The sequence below is a fragment of the Vigna radiata genome, chromosome 8 (assembly GCF_000741045.1).
Source record: "Vigna radiata var. radiata cultivar VC1973A chromosome 8, Vradiata_ver6, whole genome shotgun sequence".
Taxonomy (NCBI): Eukaryota; Viridiplantae; Streptophyta; class Magnoliopsida; order Fabales; family Fabaceae; genus Vigna; species Vigna radiata.
This window is the reverse complement of record NC_028358.1, coordinates 26,039,611-26,055,667: the sequence shown is the minus strand read 5'-3', so window position 1 is coordinate 26,055,667 and position 16,057 is coordinate 26,039,611. Positions and strand designations below refer to the sequence as shown.

Below are 16,057 nucleotides of genomic sequence, written 5' to 3'. Positions count from 1 at the left end.
TGTGGACTACTAGCAGTTGAATAAGTTTACCATCAAGAACAAGTACCCCTTACTAAGGATAAATGACTTGATGGATCAGTTTAATGATGTTGTGATGTTTTCCAAGATAAATTTGAGATCAAGATATCATCAAATTCTTGTAAAGGTTGAGGATCTCCAGAAGATAGCCTTCAAGTCTAGATATGAAATTATGAATATGTAGTTATTCCTTTTGGTGTGACTAATGCTCTTGCCTTATTCATGGATCATATGAACAAGATCTTTCGACCTTTCTTAGATAAATTTGTTATGGTTTTTATAGACGACATTTGTATCTACTCCAAAACTCATAAGGAGCATGTTGGACATCTTAGGACAATGCTTAGCATTTTGAGAGAGAAGAAGTTGTATGCCAAACTATCTAATTGTGAGTTTTGGATGAAGGATGATCATTTTCTGAGGCATGTGATATTAGGGCATAGCGGAGGATCCAACTAAACTGGAAGTAATGTTGCAATGGGAATAACCTAATTCTATGACACATATTATGTTTTGTAGATCTAGATGACTATTATAGGAGATTCATAGAATGATTCTCTAAAATAGTGGCGTCGTTAACTCACAAAGATCAACTAATTTCTTGGAAAGACAAGTGCGAAGAAAGTTTTCAAGAGTTGAAGCAAAGTTTGACAAGTGATCCAATGTTGGTAATCCTTGACAAAAGTAAATCCTTTAAGATTTACTGTCTTGCTTCTCACCAAGCATTAGGTTATGTGCTTATACAAGATAAGAAGGTAGTGGCTTACGTTTTAAGGCAACTAAAAATTTATAAGAAGAATTATCCTACTCATAATTTGGAGTTGGCTACGGTGGTTTTTGCTTTGAAGATATGGAGGCGCTACCTCTCTAGTGCATAGTTCGAAGTATTTAGTGACCATAAAAGTTTGAAGTATTTGTTTGATTAGAAAGGCTTGAATACGAGGTAGAGGCGATCGATAAATTTTCTGAAAGATTATGACTTTCAATTACTATACCCTTCAAGAAAGTCGAATGTAGTGGTTGATGCTTTGAATAGGAAGACGATGCATGTATCTCATATGATGATAAAAAAGCTTGAGTTAGTAAATAATTTTAGAGATATGAAGCTACAAGAAAAGTTGGGAGCAAATTTCATTAGATGTAGTTATCTAGTGATTTTCTAAGTTTGATAAAAAAGAGTTAGTTGTCAGATTCCTAGTCTACAAAAGATAGTGAAGTTGTTTGGCACCGAATAGGCTAAGGAATTTGTGATGCGATAAGACAATGTTTTGATGTTTGAAGAAAAAAGTTTGTGTATTAAACAATGCAGAATTGAAAAGGCAAATCCTTGAGGAAGGGTATAATAGTTGTCTTAGCATGCATCCTGACATGACTAAGATGTACCAAGACCTTAAGGAATATTTTTGGTGGCTTGAAGCGTGATGTAGCACAATTTTTAGTAGTTTATTTAACCTATTAAAAGACGAAAGTGGAGCATTAAAGACCTGATGGGGTGTTGCAACCCTTAGAAATACTAGAGAAGAAATACGATAGTATGACTATGAATTTTGTTACCCATTTGCTACGATCTGTGAGAGGTCATGATGCCATCTAGGTGATAGTGGATAAACTGTCAAAGAGTGCTTAATTTGTAGCAACTAACAGAGGATGTTTGTGACAAAGCTGGCAAAGTTGTATGTAAACGAAATAGTGATGCTACATTGAATGCCTTCGAGCATTGTGTCAGATAGAGATCCACGATTTACTTCTAGATTTTGATAAACCCTACAAGATGCCTTGGGTAGCAAGTTGAGGATTAGTTATGCCTACCATCCTTAGACAGATGGGCAGTTAGAGAGAATAATTCAGTCTTTGGAGGACTTGATGAGGACTTATGAGTTGGATCATCTGGATGGATAAGATGAAGTGTTTCCTTTGGTGGAGTTCACCTACAACAATAGTTATCAGGTAAGTATTAGTTTGACACTACATGAGGCTCTATATGGTAGGCGATGCATAACTCCTATGTGTTGCTACCAAAATGGAGAGGCAGTGTTGGTAGGAACTGAGTTGTTAAAGCAAACCAAAGAAAAGGTGAATAAGATACATGAAAGGATGAAGGCCTGGAAAAGTAGGAAAAATCTTATGTTGATAAGAGGAGAAAATCCTTGCAGTTTGCAGTTGCGCATCATGTAATCTTAAGAGTAACCCCAACCATTAGTATAAGAAATGTTATCTATTCGAGAAAGCTTCTCAAGTTCATTAGCCTATATTAGATCTTGAGAAAAATTGGACCAATGGCTTACGAGATTGGCTCTCCTCCTTAATTGGCCAATCTTCATTCGATGTTTCATGTTTCTTAATTAAGGAATTATGTGTCTGATCCATCTCATGTGCTAGAACTAAAGGAAGTATGTCACCGATCCATCTCATGCGTCATCGAGACAACGAACATTGACTTAGGGATATTGGGTGTCACTTTTGGACCGTTGTACGCACTTAAATGATGGGTTTCAGGGGGTTGTTGAGCTGGGAACCACTTTTCCTATGTCGGGCACCACCCTGTTTTTCTACTTTTCCTATGTGGTTTTGGTTTGATCTTCGAATAAAAGAAGGCATGTGGTTGCTTATAGAATTGCTTATGGATTCATTAATAAATATTAATGTGTATAATGATGTATGAAATTGTGACGATGATGGGCTTGTTAATGAAAATGAACATGTATGAAATTATATGATGGTTATAATTGATCATGAGCATGATATTACTTAGGATGGACGAATACAAATATAGATAATTGTTTGGTATTGGAAATTTGATTTAAAATCATGTTTATGGATGGAAGTATGAGTTTAGTGTAATTTCAATAAACTTGTGCGGAGGTTCAGTAATGGTGTTTCTTTAGTGTATGTATTGATGCAAGGAGTCGGTACTAGAGGTTTTTCATGATACCCTAATGTCCATTCAAGACTTATGTAAAGTAGAATGAGTTATTTTGTGAGTGGATTAGAATGGTCATGTCATTAAGAATGAATTCAGGATTCATATGATGGCTTAAAGGACTAATCTTGTGTGCGTTAGGGTAAAATCTTGTGTGTGTGTGTGTGCGTGTGCGTGTGTGTATGTGTGTGTGTACGCATGCGTGTGTGTATTGATACATATGTGTGTATGTGTGTATTATCTGTTTTTCTCGTTTTTGCACTGACCACCATTATTTGTTGTGAACAGATGAGGAAATAGGTGTTGAATACACTTCATACTCTTTTTAAAGACTCTCTTGTTCTTAGCCTTTTACAGTTTTTGTTTCGGGTTGTATATATAGTTATTTTGGTGTCAACATTTTCTTTTGGATGACCGTAAATGAAATAATTTATGTACTCTTTGTATGCTTGTTGAATAACAATTATACAATGTCCTGATTGATAATTTTGCATTGTTAATTGAAATGTTACATTTTGGGATTAAAAAATTATGATAAAAGGAAAATAATTTGAGAATTAAACTAATTTTCCTTTCAATTATTTTTTTCTTAAGGATAATAGTATATTTAAGTTCTCTTTTAAACAGAGAATACAAAGACTATTAGTAAATGCTCTTGAGATTCCTTCATGCATTCAATATCCATTAAAATTTGTAACAATCATTATTCAACATTGTCTCCTTTAATGTCTTGTTATTGAACTCCTAATAGCTTATCTTATTTTCTAAAAACTCTCTCCAAAAAGCTTTTAGTGAAATTATTAATTAACATGTTGATTCTATGACTTACAAAACTTCAATTTTACTTCTCTTTTTCTTTAATTATGTACAAATATTACATACATATTTAAATCCATATGTAAATTTGTAAAACATACTAATTTTTCTATAGGTAACATTTAGATAAATTGATGACTTATGTCTGTAGAAAATATCCATATGTAAACTTGGCGAGTTGGGAAAAGACAATTTTCAAACAAAACAATTCATATGTAATACTAATTTTATTTGTATGTAAGTAAATAGATATATTATATACAAATTTTACATACAAATTATAATAAAATAATTATACAAAAAATAAATTTTGAAAATGTTTTAAAGTTGCGATTAAATCCTAGCTAAATAACCTATACCTTAGGTATGAATTTGTAATGTTTTAAAGTTATTATGTAAGGCATTGAGGCTGATTAGTAGAAAAAGTTCAAGGTTGTCCTCCATGATAAAAAGAAAAAAAGAAAAAAAGCCTCTCCTTGTTGGTTTACTACAACAAATATGAGAAAATGGAATGGGAGCATAAGGGAAATGTAGAAACAACACATAAATGTTTGAGACTATAGAGGGGCAATTGGAAGGAACCAAACCATGTCTTGTGGATTATTGTATTTGTAAAAAGAATAAGTTATTATATAGAAATTAAAATAACCTAGAATCTCCATATCCAATAAACAACCAGCCCACATGATTTTCTACATGGAGAAACAAAATTTAGATGGTATTGTACAAGCATTTGTTTATGTTGAAGTGAAGTATAGGGATAGGTAAGAAGAATTATAACAATTTAGAATTTTGATAATGTGTAACATAGCTAAGATGAGATGGGTGGGTGAGTGCCTTCCTTTCTAAATTTTGTTTCAATAACAATTTTTTATCTTGTGATGTTTGTTATAAAATAAGCCCCTATTTTCTCTTGGATTTTTTAGTGACATGGATGAAAATGGACGAAAAAGGTCAATGAAAAATACTAGGATCTCTTTTTTCCTTTATAATTTTATTTCATTTAGAATATTTATAACTAGTGGAGTGGAACACTTGTATTTAAGTGGTCGGAGTTGCACATTCTCTAATATATCACACTCTAACACATTCTTATATACCAACTCTTTTTTGCTATTTTAATTTATTAAAAATCACAAAGATTGATAGATGTCACAACTAACTTATTTCCTGATTGTTGTAATTTTAGATAAATTTTAACCATCAATGTGTTTAGTGAAATGTGTTTCTACTAATTTTGTTTTAATATATTACTCTTATCCATTCTATACTTTGTTTAGTTTACCTTTATCCTTGTTATCATGTAATAAATTCAATCAATTTACTGAAAGAGAAAAACGGTATACAGAGCCATGACAAATGCCATGGCCATTTATGGTCAAAGAAGATCCCTTATAGGGTTATTATTTCTTACAAACTAATCAAATCACTAAGTCAAATGCTTCAACTCAGATACATGCAGATTTTCCTTTGAGGTTTAAGGGACATGTATGAATCTTCAAATTCTATAATTTACTTTTGCATGACTTATTTAACTATTTCATCAAAATGTTCACACTTATATTTATAAGTTCATAAAGAGCCTTTAAGTGTGAGGAATATACTCCTCATAGATTTATCACTTGTTCCATTAAAGTGTGTAAAAAAATAACACAATCTTTGGAAATGGTATAAATTTCACACTCATGCATGGAATGAGGAAAAAAGAATGGTAAATAATAGAGTTCACGTAAATGGTGATATAGAAGGAGGTGAAGATGATTTTTATAGTGTTATTCAACTTATATATGAGGTGAAGTACAATTCTTTAACCTTTGATAAAAATTGCATTATTTTATTGTGATTGGTTTGATCCATTAAGAAGAGATATAAAAGTGGATTCAAAATATGATAATGTGGATATTCAAATGGATAAAAGATATATGTCATTTGATCCTTTTATCGTTGCACATAATGTACAATAGATGTATTATGCACCATATCCATCATCACACTAACAAACGCGGTTGGTGTGTTGCAACAAGACAAAGCCTAGAGGTCGTATAGAATATGATGATGTAGAATTGGAAGTTCCATGAGTTGATGAAATGTCACGTGTTAATGAAGTGATTAAAGTTGAACAAGTTTTCAAATTGCAAGACTTACATGCTGATTTGGTGGATATCTCTCTTGGCCCTTCCTTCAGGAATGACTATTTGCCAAATATGCATCCTTCGCTCACTTCATTTTTCTTCTCATGATAGCCAAAACACCATATTCTTTTGAAAATAAAACCATTGTAATTTAAGTGGCTTAGCTCTTATACCATATACAAAAATCATTTTCTTCTCTGGCCATTAAGTTTTCTCTTTCATAATTAAGAGAGAGTGGAAAACTTTTATTATTTGTCATTTTCACCACATCAACTATTTTTCTTTTCAAATAAAAAGGTATTCATTCTTAATTTTTAAATCGAAGGGAATAATGCTTCCAAAGTTGTCCAATACTCAATGTATTTTCATCTAATGAAGAGATATACCTCCTCACCTCTAGCAAGCCACCAACCGGAACCAGGGGGACGGGGTTGACAATAACCCCTCCCCCTTCAGCAGATGAATAGGAATGTCGTTGAGAATCCTATCCCCCCCCCCCCAAATTTGGGAGATTGTGGACCTGAACCCTCTTCACCACCATTCTCAAAAGACGGAAGTCGCTCGTCTCCCGCTTGGTCAGACCTCTCCCGAGGCGACGAAGATACTGAATCTAAAGGCTACCCACCACCACTCCTCACGCCGCCACCGCCTCGACTCGATGACTCCAACGAGGATTCAACCTCAACAATGGTCATTTTATTACCTGGGAGAAGAAAGAATGTCGGAAAGCTTGAAGGAGAAGAAATGAAGAGACGTGATAATGAAAGTCCACAACACTCATATTTATAGAATTTTTTTTTGAAACACCGCAACGCAACGTCACCGATCAGGGCTACCACGCTCAACGGCCCAAATATGTGGATGTTACAACTGCCAGGGATTAACGGTTCCCCTACAAACGACACGTGTCTTTTCTCGCCCAAAAGTTTTCACGTCTTTGGTGATCATTCAGCGGTCCAACCCACGGCCAATGGGACTTGTATTCAAACCCTACAGCAACTACGTTGCTTAGGGCTTGGGAGGCCTGTGTACCATAGGGACCGAACGACATATGATAAGTCATTAAGAATGTTCGGCACTGTCGCGACATATACCCACCGGTAACATGCTAACCCTGTCTGTATCGGTCCAATTTTATCGGATGTCCTTGAATGGACGACCGTCCACTATGCTCGGCGTAGTCACGACATCCTTCCACCGGTAACATGTTAACCTTGTTTGTATCGTTCCAATGTAATGTCCACGACAATCACGATCGATCCCGGATCGACCGTACGGTGACACGTCAAGGACAACATTAAAGCAAGATTAAGGTAAAACGTGATTAAGGATATTGGGCCAGTATTGGGTCGTGATTAAGATTTTCCTAATCATGGGCCCATGGCAAAAACTATAAATGGAGGTCAAAGGCATGAGGTAGTTGGTTCATTTTTACTACACATTCATTACTGTTCTTCCTTTATTGAGTGAACAATGCACTGACTCGATCGTCGGAAGACCTTTGACAGGTGCCCGACCGGACTCACATCAGGAGCGAATCCAAAAACGGAACGGACGGAACGAACGGAGTTGACGACATGAAGATGGAAGGGAGGACCTAACGAATGTCCAAAAAGACAAATTATATAAGCATTGATGATAGCTCGACTCCACAACCAAAACATAACTTGATTATTATAGTTTGTTTGCATTAACTCTTAGACAGAAAAAATGTGAATAAAGTTTCCATCTTTATAGTACACAATTCATAATTTTCTCCTTCAAATAAAGGAACTTGGACATTGCCATAAACTGTGTAGTGGGATCTTAAAGTACTTGCCGTTGTTTTTTTGTTGTTGTAATATCAACAACTCTAATACATTTTGTTGGTGATATTCTAGAAGTGCAAAATTTAGGATAAGACGAAGATAATTTGGAGATTGAAATGATGTCCCTTTCTATTATTTTCTTTCATTTATTTTTTTCTTGAGATATATACGGTATTACCTTTAAGTTATCTTACATACCGAAAACAATAATTAAAATTCAATTACATAATTATACTTTAATATATATAAATTCTCTTTAAATACATTATTTAATTTCCATTGAATAGTATAACATGATAATATTAAATAAGAAAAAACAGAAAAGGGAAGGGTTTGATATGAAACGATAGAATGACATATTTTTATATTTATTTAATTATGAATATAAAATATCATAAAAAATAAATGTTTATATTTTTTAAAAAAGAAGAAAATAAAAAGGTTAAATATATGTTTTGGTCCTCATATTTGTGTTCAATTCTTAACTGGGTCTTCATATTTTTTTTGTCCCAATTGAATCCAAATATTTGTTAGTTTGAGCCAACAAAAGTCCTTTCCGTTAATTTTGAACTGACGCCGTCTAATTTTGATTACGTGGATGGAGTCATTAGTAGGTCATTTGTATTGATTCAATTACGTGGAAATTTTCGTTTAAGTGTTATATGATGTGGTATTATCTTATATTTTTTAATTGTATGACTGGTTATATATTTTCTTCTTCCTCTGGTTGACTCATTAATCCCGTCAAGGCCCTGATTCTGGCAACCGCTGTCACCATCGCTCCTCGCCATCGGAGATAGTCGAAGTGCAGGGTGAAACACCCAATAACAGAATCCAATCCAAAATAAAAGAAAAAAAAAACAAAAACCCACTTCGAACCCTAACCCCCAAAATTCGGAAACCAACCATCAGGCAAGAAACCACAAAACGCATCCCAAACGCGAATCAAAGCGTGAATCAAAACGACACCCATAACCAAGAAGAGGCGTCGCACAGTTAACCCAAACCGTCGCACAAACTTTTTGAATGCCACCATCGTCATTCACCTGCAAACCCAGAAAACAAACACAGTTCATCTCTACCGCCCAGAAAAACCCAAAATCACGTCGCGCCTTCATCACCAACCCAGAATCATGAAGAACCCTAAAACCCCAACCTCTCTAATCTCTACGCGTTGCCTCCCATTCAAACCTGCAACCAAGACAATACAAAAGACCCAAGGAAAGCCCCAAATCAAAACCCTAAGTCGTGATCTTTAATTCGCATATCAATTCGCCCAGAACCGCGACTTCAGCCACCGCAGCAACACGCGGTATCCGAACTGCGACGGAATCCGGCACCGCAGCACCACCAGCGTCAGAAAGATGATGTGGAACATGGAACCCACGCGCCAACTCCTCAGGATTGGGATCAAAATGGGTAGCGGAAAATTCCAAAGTTGAATTGGAAATGGAGACCCTATGGTAGTGAATTTTGTGATCCCTGGAAAAGGGGTGAGCAATGGAAAAAGATAAAAAAAAAAAAAAAGGAGCAACGGTGAAGAGGGCTCTCTGATACTGCAGATTTATTGTAGCCATTCCTGCCAAAATTGTGCAAAGTATCATTACGAAGACAGAACCTACGCTTTCAAACCCTAATTTGGATGGTTTTTATTTTTATTTTCTTTTATTTTATCTAATTTCATCTTATCAATTAAAATTTATTTCCACACAATAATATCACACAGATTAGTATCACCACGTCAGCAACAATTAAACAGTGTCAGTGAACAGTTAACGAAAAAGGTTTTACTGTCTTAAATTAATAAATATTTGGATTCATTTGGGACAAAAATAAATATGAAGACCCAGTTGAGAATTTGACATATGAGGACCAAAACATATATTTAACCAAATAAAAATAAAAAATTATATAATCAAATTAATATAAAAGATTTATTTACGTAAAAGTATATTATTTTGTATAAAGAAAAAGTTCTTTTAACAATTTTTTTTTTTTTTACGATAGGTTGTGAAAATGGTGATGTAATAGCAATGATTGAGGTACGTTAGACACTGTTGAGTGAAGTGGAAGTAGCAGAGGTGCAGAAGCAAGTGAATCTAAACGTGCGTCCTTCTCAATAACGAGGAAAAGAAAAAGCCAAGGACCAAATTCCTAACACCAACGTATTCTTCCTTTCCAAAACATCACTCCACAATTCAAACGCGCCCTTCACCTTCCCATATTTCAACATCTTTTTAAAATCTGACGACACAACATTAGACGTACATTTAAAATTAAATCCCATATTCGATAAAATAATTTTTCTTTTTTTTTTTACATTTTTTAATAATACAATGATATACTAATACAAAATAAATTCGTTAGTAGCTACCAGTCTCTTCTTTTTTTTCTTTTTATAATCTCGAAATGAAAAAATAGTGTAGCCAGAAAAATGCTCTTAAAAAGGAATTTTGAACTCAACAATCTCTAATGTTCGCCTCATATTATTGCCCCATTAACACATGCACCGCCAAATATAAAAATTGAGTTATATTATATATGTCCTCATATGATCGTACTTCATGTGTCCAACAACAATAACTTATGTTTGTCATATAATTTTATTTATTCATTTCTAGACATAAGCACGATTCAATCTCCTCAGCAGAAGGTACTACATTCGGTCTTTTACTTTCTCTGAGCTAATGTAAGTATATTAAAATAGATTCTTTATAACTGAGTGTGACATAGATGAAAAAAATCTACTAAAAGCATTGTGTTGAGAGTTAGAGCGTTAAAAATTTAAATATTATATAAAGATAATAATCTTAAATTTTAGGTTAAAAATAGTATTATACTAGAAAAATAGTATCAATATGTTTGTATATATTACACTTATAGCATTATATTAGAAAAAACACTAAACTTTGTATATTTTAGCCTCTTATCTAATCTAATTGTTGTTTATCTCCCATGAACAAAAGTCCCATCATTGAGTGACAAGGGTCTTCATGAGTCTTACTCAATCCCATACATATACTGAGAATGAGCTTGTGTAACAGTATATAAATTGCATTTGTCCACATGCACACTTACCAACTCACTCATGCACCAATAGTGTTCCACTGTACCTTCATATAAATATAAATATTTATTTTTTCCTCTTCTATAATGTGTATACCATTATATATATATATATGATATTGGTACGAAACCGACACCCTTAACAGTCTAAGAGTGGCGGAGAAGAATGATTAATTGTGCAGAATGATATGATTTGCAGCATGAACAACTCAACCTCAAGCGTGCAGATATCACTGGATTTAATTACAGAATCATTAATTAGTGAAGACTGGGATTTTGATAAATAGTTTAGGAAGATATCCGAAGATTGCAATCAAGATTTGAAGATAGGAAGATTGACAGAGTGTCCTTGCATGGATTGACAGGTTGAGTTTGTTTTGTTTCGTTTGTTTTATCGTAAATTGATGAGAGTGTTGTTATTTGATGAGCTAAATTGATCTTAGTTTGGTTTAGCTTTGAATTTGAATGTTTATGTGTATGGTGTCCCACTTGAAGCAGACTGAACGTGGGTATGTCAGTATCACGTATCGCTGGATAGAAATAGCATGCGATGATGTGTTGGACTCATCATCTGTCTCTGCCTGCCATTCATGCATTAAAGGCTTTACCAGAAAGATATGCTTTTTTTCTAACTTGGCTATTTCACTGCACATGCTCTTTTATTCGTCACCATACAAACTGCTAAATTCAAATGCTTACTCATTTTTTTTCTCATTCGCAAAAGCTATGTTTATTCTTTCTTTTTCCTTGCTACGTCCCCTCAACAATCATGGATTTCACGTGGAGGAAGGAAAAACCATTATTTTAACCTTGTCACAATTCAATTCTTTACTAGAAAATAATTATAGAAAGTAATCCACAAGTTAATCATCAAATAAATCATAGGGCGTGCTTCTGTCGGACACCCAAAACAATATCATCACTAGTACCTACACTTTAGCCCTATTCTTCAATATAAATCTTTTTTAGACAGGTTTGGAGCTAGTTAGCGTAAAATCCATACAAACTATTTTTTCTTTTACCACATTCAACTTCCAACTAACCAAAAATTAAAAGTTGAGCACCTTTTATTCAAACAAGTCTAGATTAGAGTTTAGCTCGTAAAAATTTAACAAGCTTTCTCCAGGTTTTATTCAACCAAGTCTAGATTAGAGTTTAGCCCGTAAAAATGATATATACGATGCCTCTTTGTGTTTAAATTTTGAAAATGAATTAAATTTGTGGCTTTTAGCTTGACTTTAAAGTTTGGTATTAGAAGAAAATCGAAAATTTTGACTTATTAAAAATATATTTTAGAATGTTACATAGGAAATAGGAGGATTAATCAAAATATTGATTATGTTTTTGTTAGGAAATGCTTCTTATTTTATTTTGTCAGCCCACCTACATATAGGGTTTCGGTCTTTATCATAGAAGTTAGCTATGGGCCTATTCAGCCCAAAATTCCCTTCCCTTTCCCATGGAAAGCAATGAATCTATCTTTCTTGTAGAAAAAAAAAGAAACAACACTACCATTAAAGTAGGAGGATCCGAGTACACAAAGTAACAAAGAGTGTGAAACATACAAAAAAAGTGTTCAAACTAAAAAGTTTTAGAAGTAGAAGTAGCGTAGTGTTCCAAGTCAAACTCAGAGTGACTTGATTTATTTGCTTAAGCTCTGCCATATATGTAAGATCTTCATGTATCATCCCTTATTTCCCTGCACGTTTCACACAAGCATGAAAATCTACAATAATATTCTCATACAACGTAAAAAGAGATACTACCTAGTATTTAAGAAACTTAACTCTTTTGATTAATTGTGGCTGCTGCAGCCATGGACGCAGCGACCCCACCAGGGGTAGTTTTCATGTCCAACTTGTTCCTCAGCTCAGCTCCAATCACTCCCTCTGCATCTTCTCGCGTCACCGCCTTATCAGCTTGCAGTTTTTCCCTCGCATCCTACATTCACAGTAACAGTTAATTTCTCATTCTTGGTGAAAAACAAGAGGTAAGACAGGTTAATTACTGTTAAGACATCAGACAAGGTTGTCTTTTCGGACAGAGGCAAAGTGCGTGTGTTATGTGTGGCTGCTGACTGGGCCCGGGCGCCCAACCCCCCACTCTCTGTCTCGTTCTTCCCTGTGGCTCTCATTTCGGCTACTTGTATTGCGGCGGCGTCGCTTTCATCCACCGGCTTGTCGCCCGCTCCGGCCACCGCAGTCGCTTCCAGCGCCTCGCCGATGGTTATGGCATCTCGCTCCAGCGCGGTGGCCGGGGTTTTCATCGGAATCTCGGGCTCAAAGAACTGCCCCACCACGTGTCTTCCTACCGACTCGGTGATGACGCGTTGGCCATCCAGTTTGCCTTCGGAGACGCTAACGCCTTGCTCCCTTGCCACGGCGGAGAGTTCGCCATGACCGACGTCGCCGTGGAGGACGTTGACGGCGGCCGCGGATTGCATGACGGAGGCGGGGCCTCCCTTTAGATTTTTGCCTAATATTTGGTTCTCTTTAGTTTGCATGAGGGCTGCGTCTTTTGGAGCGATGGGTTGGGATGCCAAATCGCCGGAGACGTCAAAAACGTCGCCGTATTCGATTGGATGTTTCTCCGCTTGAGGTCTCTTAGGCTGCTCCTGGCTCATGGTGAAGAGAATGGATTATATGTCTTTTTTGTATTGGTTTTGGGTTGAGACTTGGAATATATATATCCCTTCTGCGGATACGAGAAGAGAAGACACGAGAGAGAGGAGTTTACACTTGTCAAATGGAAACAGATGATGATTCGGTGTGGAGTAACAGGTGGCGCTGAAGAGCACCAAGAGCATAACACATGGTAATGAATCCATGTTCTAGAGCCACCAACAGATATATACATTCCAGCGTTCATTCTTGTTTTTCTTTTCTGTCCCTCGCAAATTTTCTCATTGTGCATTTTTTATCTGATATTACAAAAATGATCAGAATCTTAATCTATGAATAAATCTTGCAGCTTCAATATTGTGGACGGTTGGTTACCCTAGAAGATATCTTGACTTGTGAGCTACTTTACCTATATCCATTATTTAACTTTGTTAAAGTTTTAAACAATTTCATCTGTTGATGAACCTACTTTTATATTGATTGTTCTTTAGTTGGTTGCCCTAATTCTGAATGACAACCATGGGTAGTGTTATGTTGTAAAATGTCAACTAGTGGACTTATTTATTCTCGATTCACTCTGGCACAACACACACAGGAACGTAAAAGGATAAAAAACTATTTAACATGTAATTAGTTTGGTTAATTTACCATGTAGTTCATATTTTAACTTCTCTTATTTATGTGCAGGCCCATAACATGGAACTCTTGTTAAACTAACATTTAAAGTACAATATCTTGCTACTCCTATTCAACCTAACATGTAAGTTATTTGTCTTAGTGTTTTGATCAAATAATTTGTATATATGGTGTTGTAAGTATTCCAAATGATTGTCACGTCATTGTTCTTAAAATGATCGAGTTGTGGGATGGTCTTCCTAAATATGATAGGAAAAGATGTTTGAATACACCAATGTAAGTACGAAAATGTTCAATAATTTCAACTTGTGTTAAGTATTTTGATATTGTGCTTTTGCGTTATGTCAGTTAACTCTAGCCTATTATGATTGAATAATAGAGGAACAATGATGGGTTGGACTTGGGTTATGATTATTTAGGCTTAAGCTTTAAAATCTCCAACATCACACAATATCAAATTTTAAAAGATATATCTGTGTTACTTATTGGAAAGTGATGTACTTAGGGGAATGGTGTTAAACGAAAGAAAAATATTAAGTGACGTACTTACTCCAAAAATGAATGTCCACCTAACTTTTTTCAAACATCATGCCAGATATTGGTTAGCGCTATGTGGACGTTCATAAATGTATAGTAATGAAAGTGAAGATTGAGTTTTTGTTGTTTGTGTAATAAAATAGAGTAATTCTCCCTCCACCTCCTGGATCTCGTCCTGCACTTTCTATTTCACTTTTAATTCCAGTACTCCTATATTTGTAATCCTATTCATTGGGTTTATAAAAAGTATCCTTATCTGTCGCAACTCAGAGAAAAAACCCTACACCCTCTATTTTCATCTTCCCTTCCTTTGACCAGTCTTCCTCCCCTTCCCTCCCTCCAACCAGTGCATCCCCCCTCCCTCCAACTAGTGCATCTCTCCGTGCAGCTCGTAACTTGGTGCTATCTTGACCTTGGGCTGTCAGCGTAGCAGAGTAGAGTAGTTGGGTAGTGTTTGAAGTTTTTTTCTGGCGTTAAGAGGTTAGTATTTCTCCTCTGGTAGATGTAGATCTGGGATCGTTTTGGGGCGTTGTGGAACCGCAAGTCGTTTTGCGGTTAAGGAGTGCCGCAGCTCGATCAGCGTCTGAAACCAACCGCCGATGGATCTGCGGTTGGTTTGGTTTGGGGGTCACGGCAGAAACGCAGCTCAAACTGCGGTTGGCATGAAACGCAGCTCAGACTGCGTTGGGTGATGAACGCAGCTGAGACTGCGGTTTAGGAGTAGCGTTTTCTTTTTCCTTTTTTTTTATTTTTTTTCAAAACGTTGTTTTTTTAATTTTAGGTTGTTTGTTAATTTTTTTTAAGTTTATAAAATTGTATATATTATTTATTATTAATGCAATTTAGATTAAGTATTAATTATGATTTTAGATTAAGTATTAATTAATTTATTGAATGAAATAATTTTTATTAATCTAAACTATATTTTCGTAAATAATTTTAGCATATTATATAATTTTAGTTAATTTTTATTATCACAAAATTATATTTTCGTAAATAATTTTAGTATATTATTTATTATGTATATAATTTTAGTTAATTTTTATTATCACAAAATTACATTTTCGTAAATAATTTTAGTATATTATTTATTATGTATATAATTTTTAAATAATTTTTGTATATTATTTATTATGTATATAATTTTAGTTAATTTTTTATAATTTTGTTTATGAATTTAGAAGTTTTATTAAATTATTTATTAATTAAATAATTATTATTATCCCTTATTCCTATGCGTAAATTTGATTTTGTTAAATATTATATTTTTTTATTTATATTTATTTAAGTATTATAATAACTAATACTTTCGTTATTTTTTTATAATATATTATTAATTTTAATTTTTTTTTTCTTTTTATTTGTTTCAATATTTGTTAATAGATTTTTTTAGTTATTTTATTTCTTTTCATTTTAATTTTGTTTTATAGAATATATGATAATATAATTGGTTAATAGAAATGATAAGAACTAGAGGCGCATCATCTTCCCACGGAGAAGCTT

The 16,057-nt window shown here is 34.4% G+C and overlaps 1 protein-coding gene and 1 long non-coding RNA gene across 3 annotated transcripts; one reads left to right on the top strand and one right to left on the bottom strand.

Annotated features, from left to right (window-relative positions):
• Positions 1 to 12,222: 12,222 nt before the first annotated feature.
• On the bottom strand, positions 12,223 to 13,424 carry LOC106771679 (late embryogenesis abundant protein D-34). 2 transcript variants are annotated; one of them, XM_022784654.1, is made up of 3 exons: positions 12,769 to 13,424; positions 12,527 to 12,701; positions 12,223 to 12,459 (listed from the first exon to the last, which is right to left on the bottom strand). In XM_022784654.1, the coding sequence occupies exons 1-2, from the start codon at positions 13,381 to 13,383 to the stop codon at positions 12,543 to 12,545; spliced, it is 774 nt and encodes a 257-aa protein (XP_022640375.1). In that variant the 5' UTR covers positions 13,384 to 13,424; the 3' UTR covers positions 12,223 to 12,459; positions 12,527 to 12,542. The 2 variants fall into 2 exon arrangements, with proteins under 2 accessions (XP_022640375.1, XP_014513169.2); XM_014657683.2 differs by having other exon boundaries at positions 12,547 to 12,701.
• Positions 13,425 to 13,557: 133 nt separating this feature from the next.
• On the top strand, positions 13,558 to 14,341 carry LOC111242253. The gene is made up of 2 exons (XR_002669056.1): positions 13,558 to 13,776; positions 14,069 to 14,341. It is a non-coding gene; the product is annotated as an uncharacterized LOC111242253 (long non-coding RNA).
• The last annotated feature ends 1,716 nt before the right edge of the window (positions 14,342 to 16,057 follow it).

Coding starts and splice junctions, on each gene's coding strand:
- LOC106771679 (XM_014657683.2), bottom strand. CDS start 13,383: ATGAGCCAGGAGCAGCCTAAGAGACCTCAAGCGGAGAAACATCCAATC. Junction 12,702..12,768: donor CCTTGTCTGATGTCTTAACA/GTAATTAACCTG, acceptor CTGTGAATGTAG/GATGCGAGGGAAAAACTGCA. Junction 12,460..12,546: donor GCCACAATTAATCAAAAGAG/TTAAGTTTCTTA, acceptor TGAAACGTGCAG/GGAAATAAGGGATGATACAT.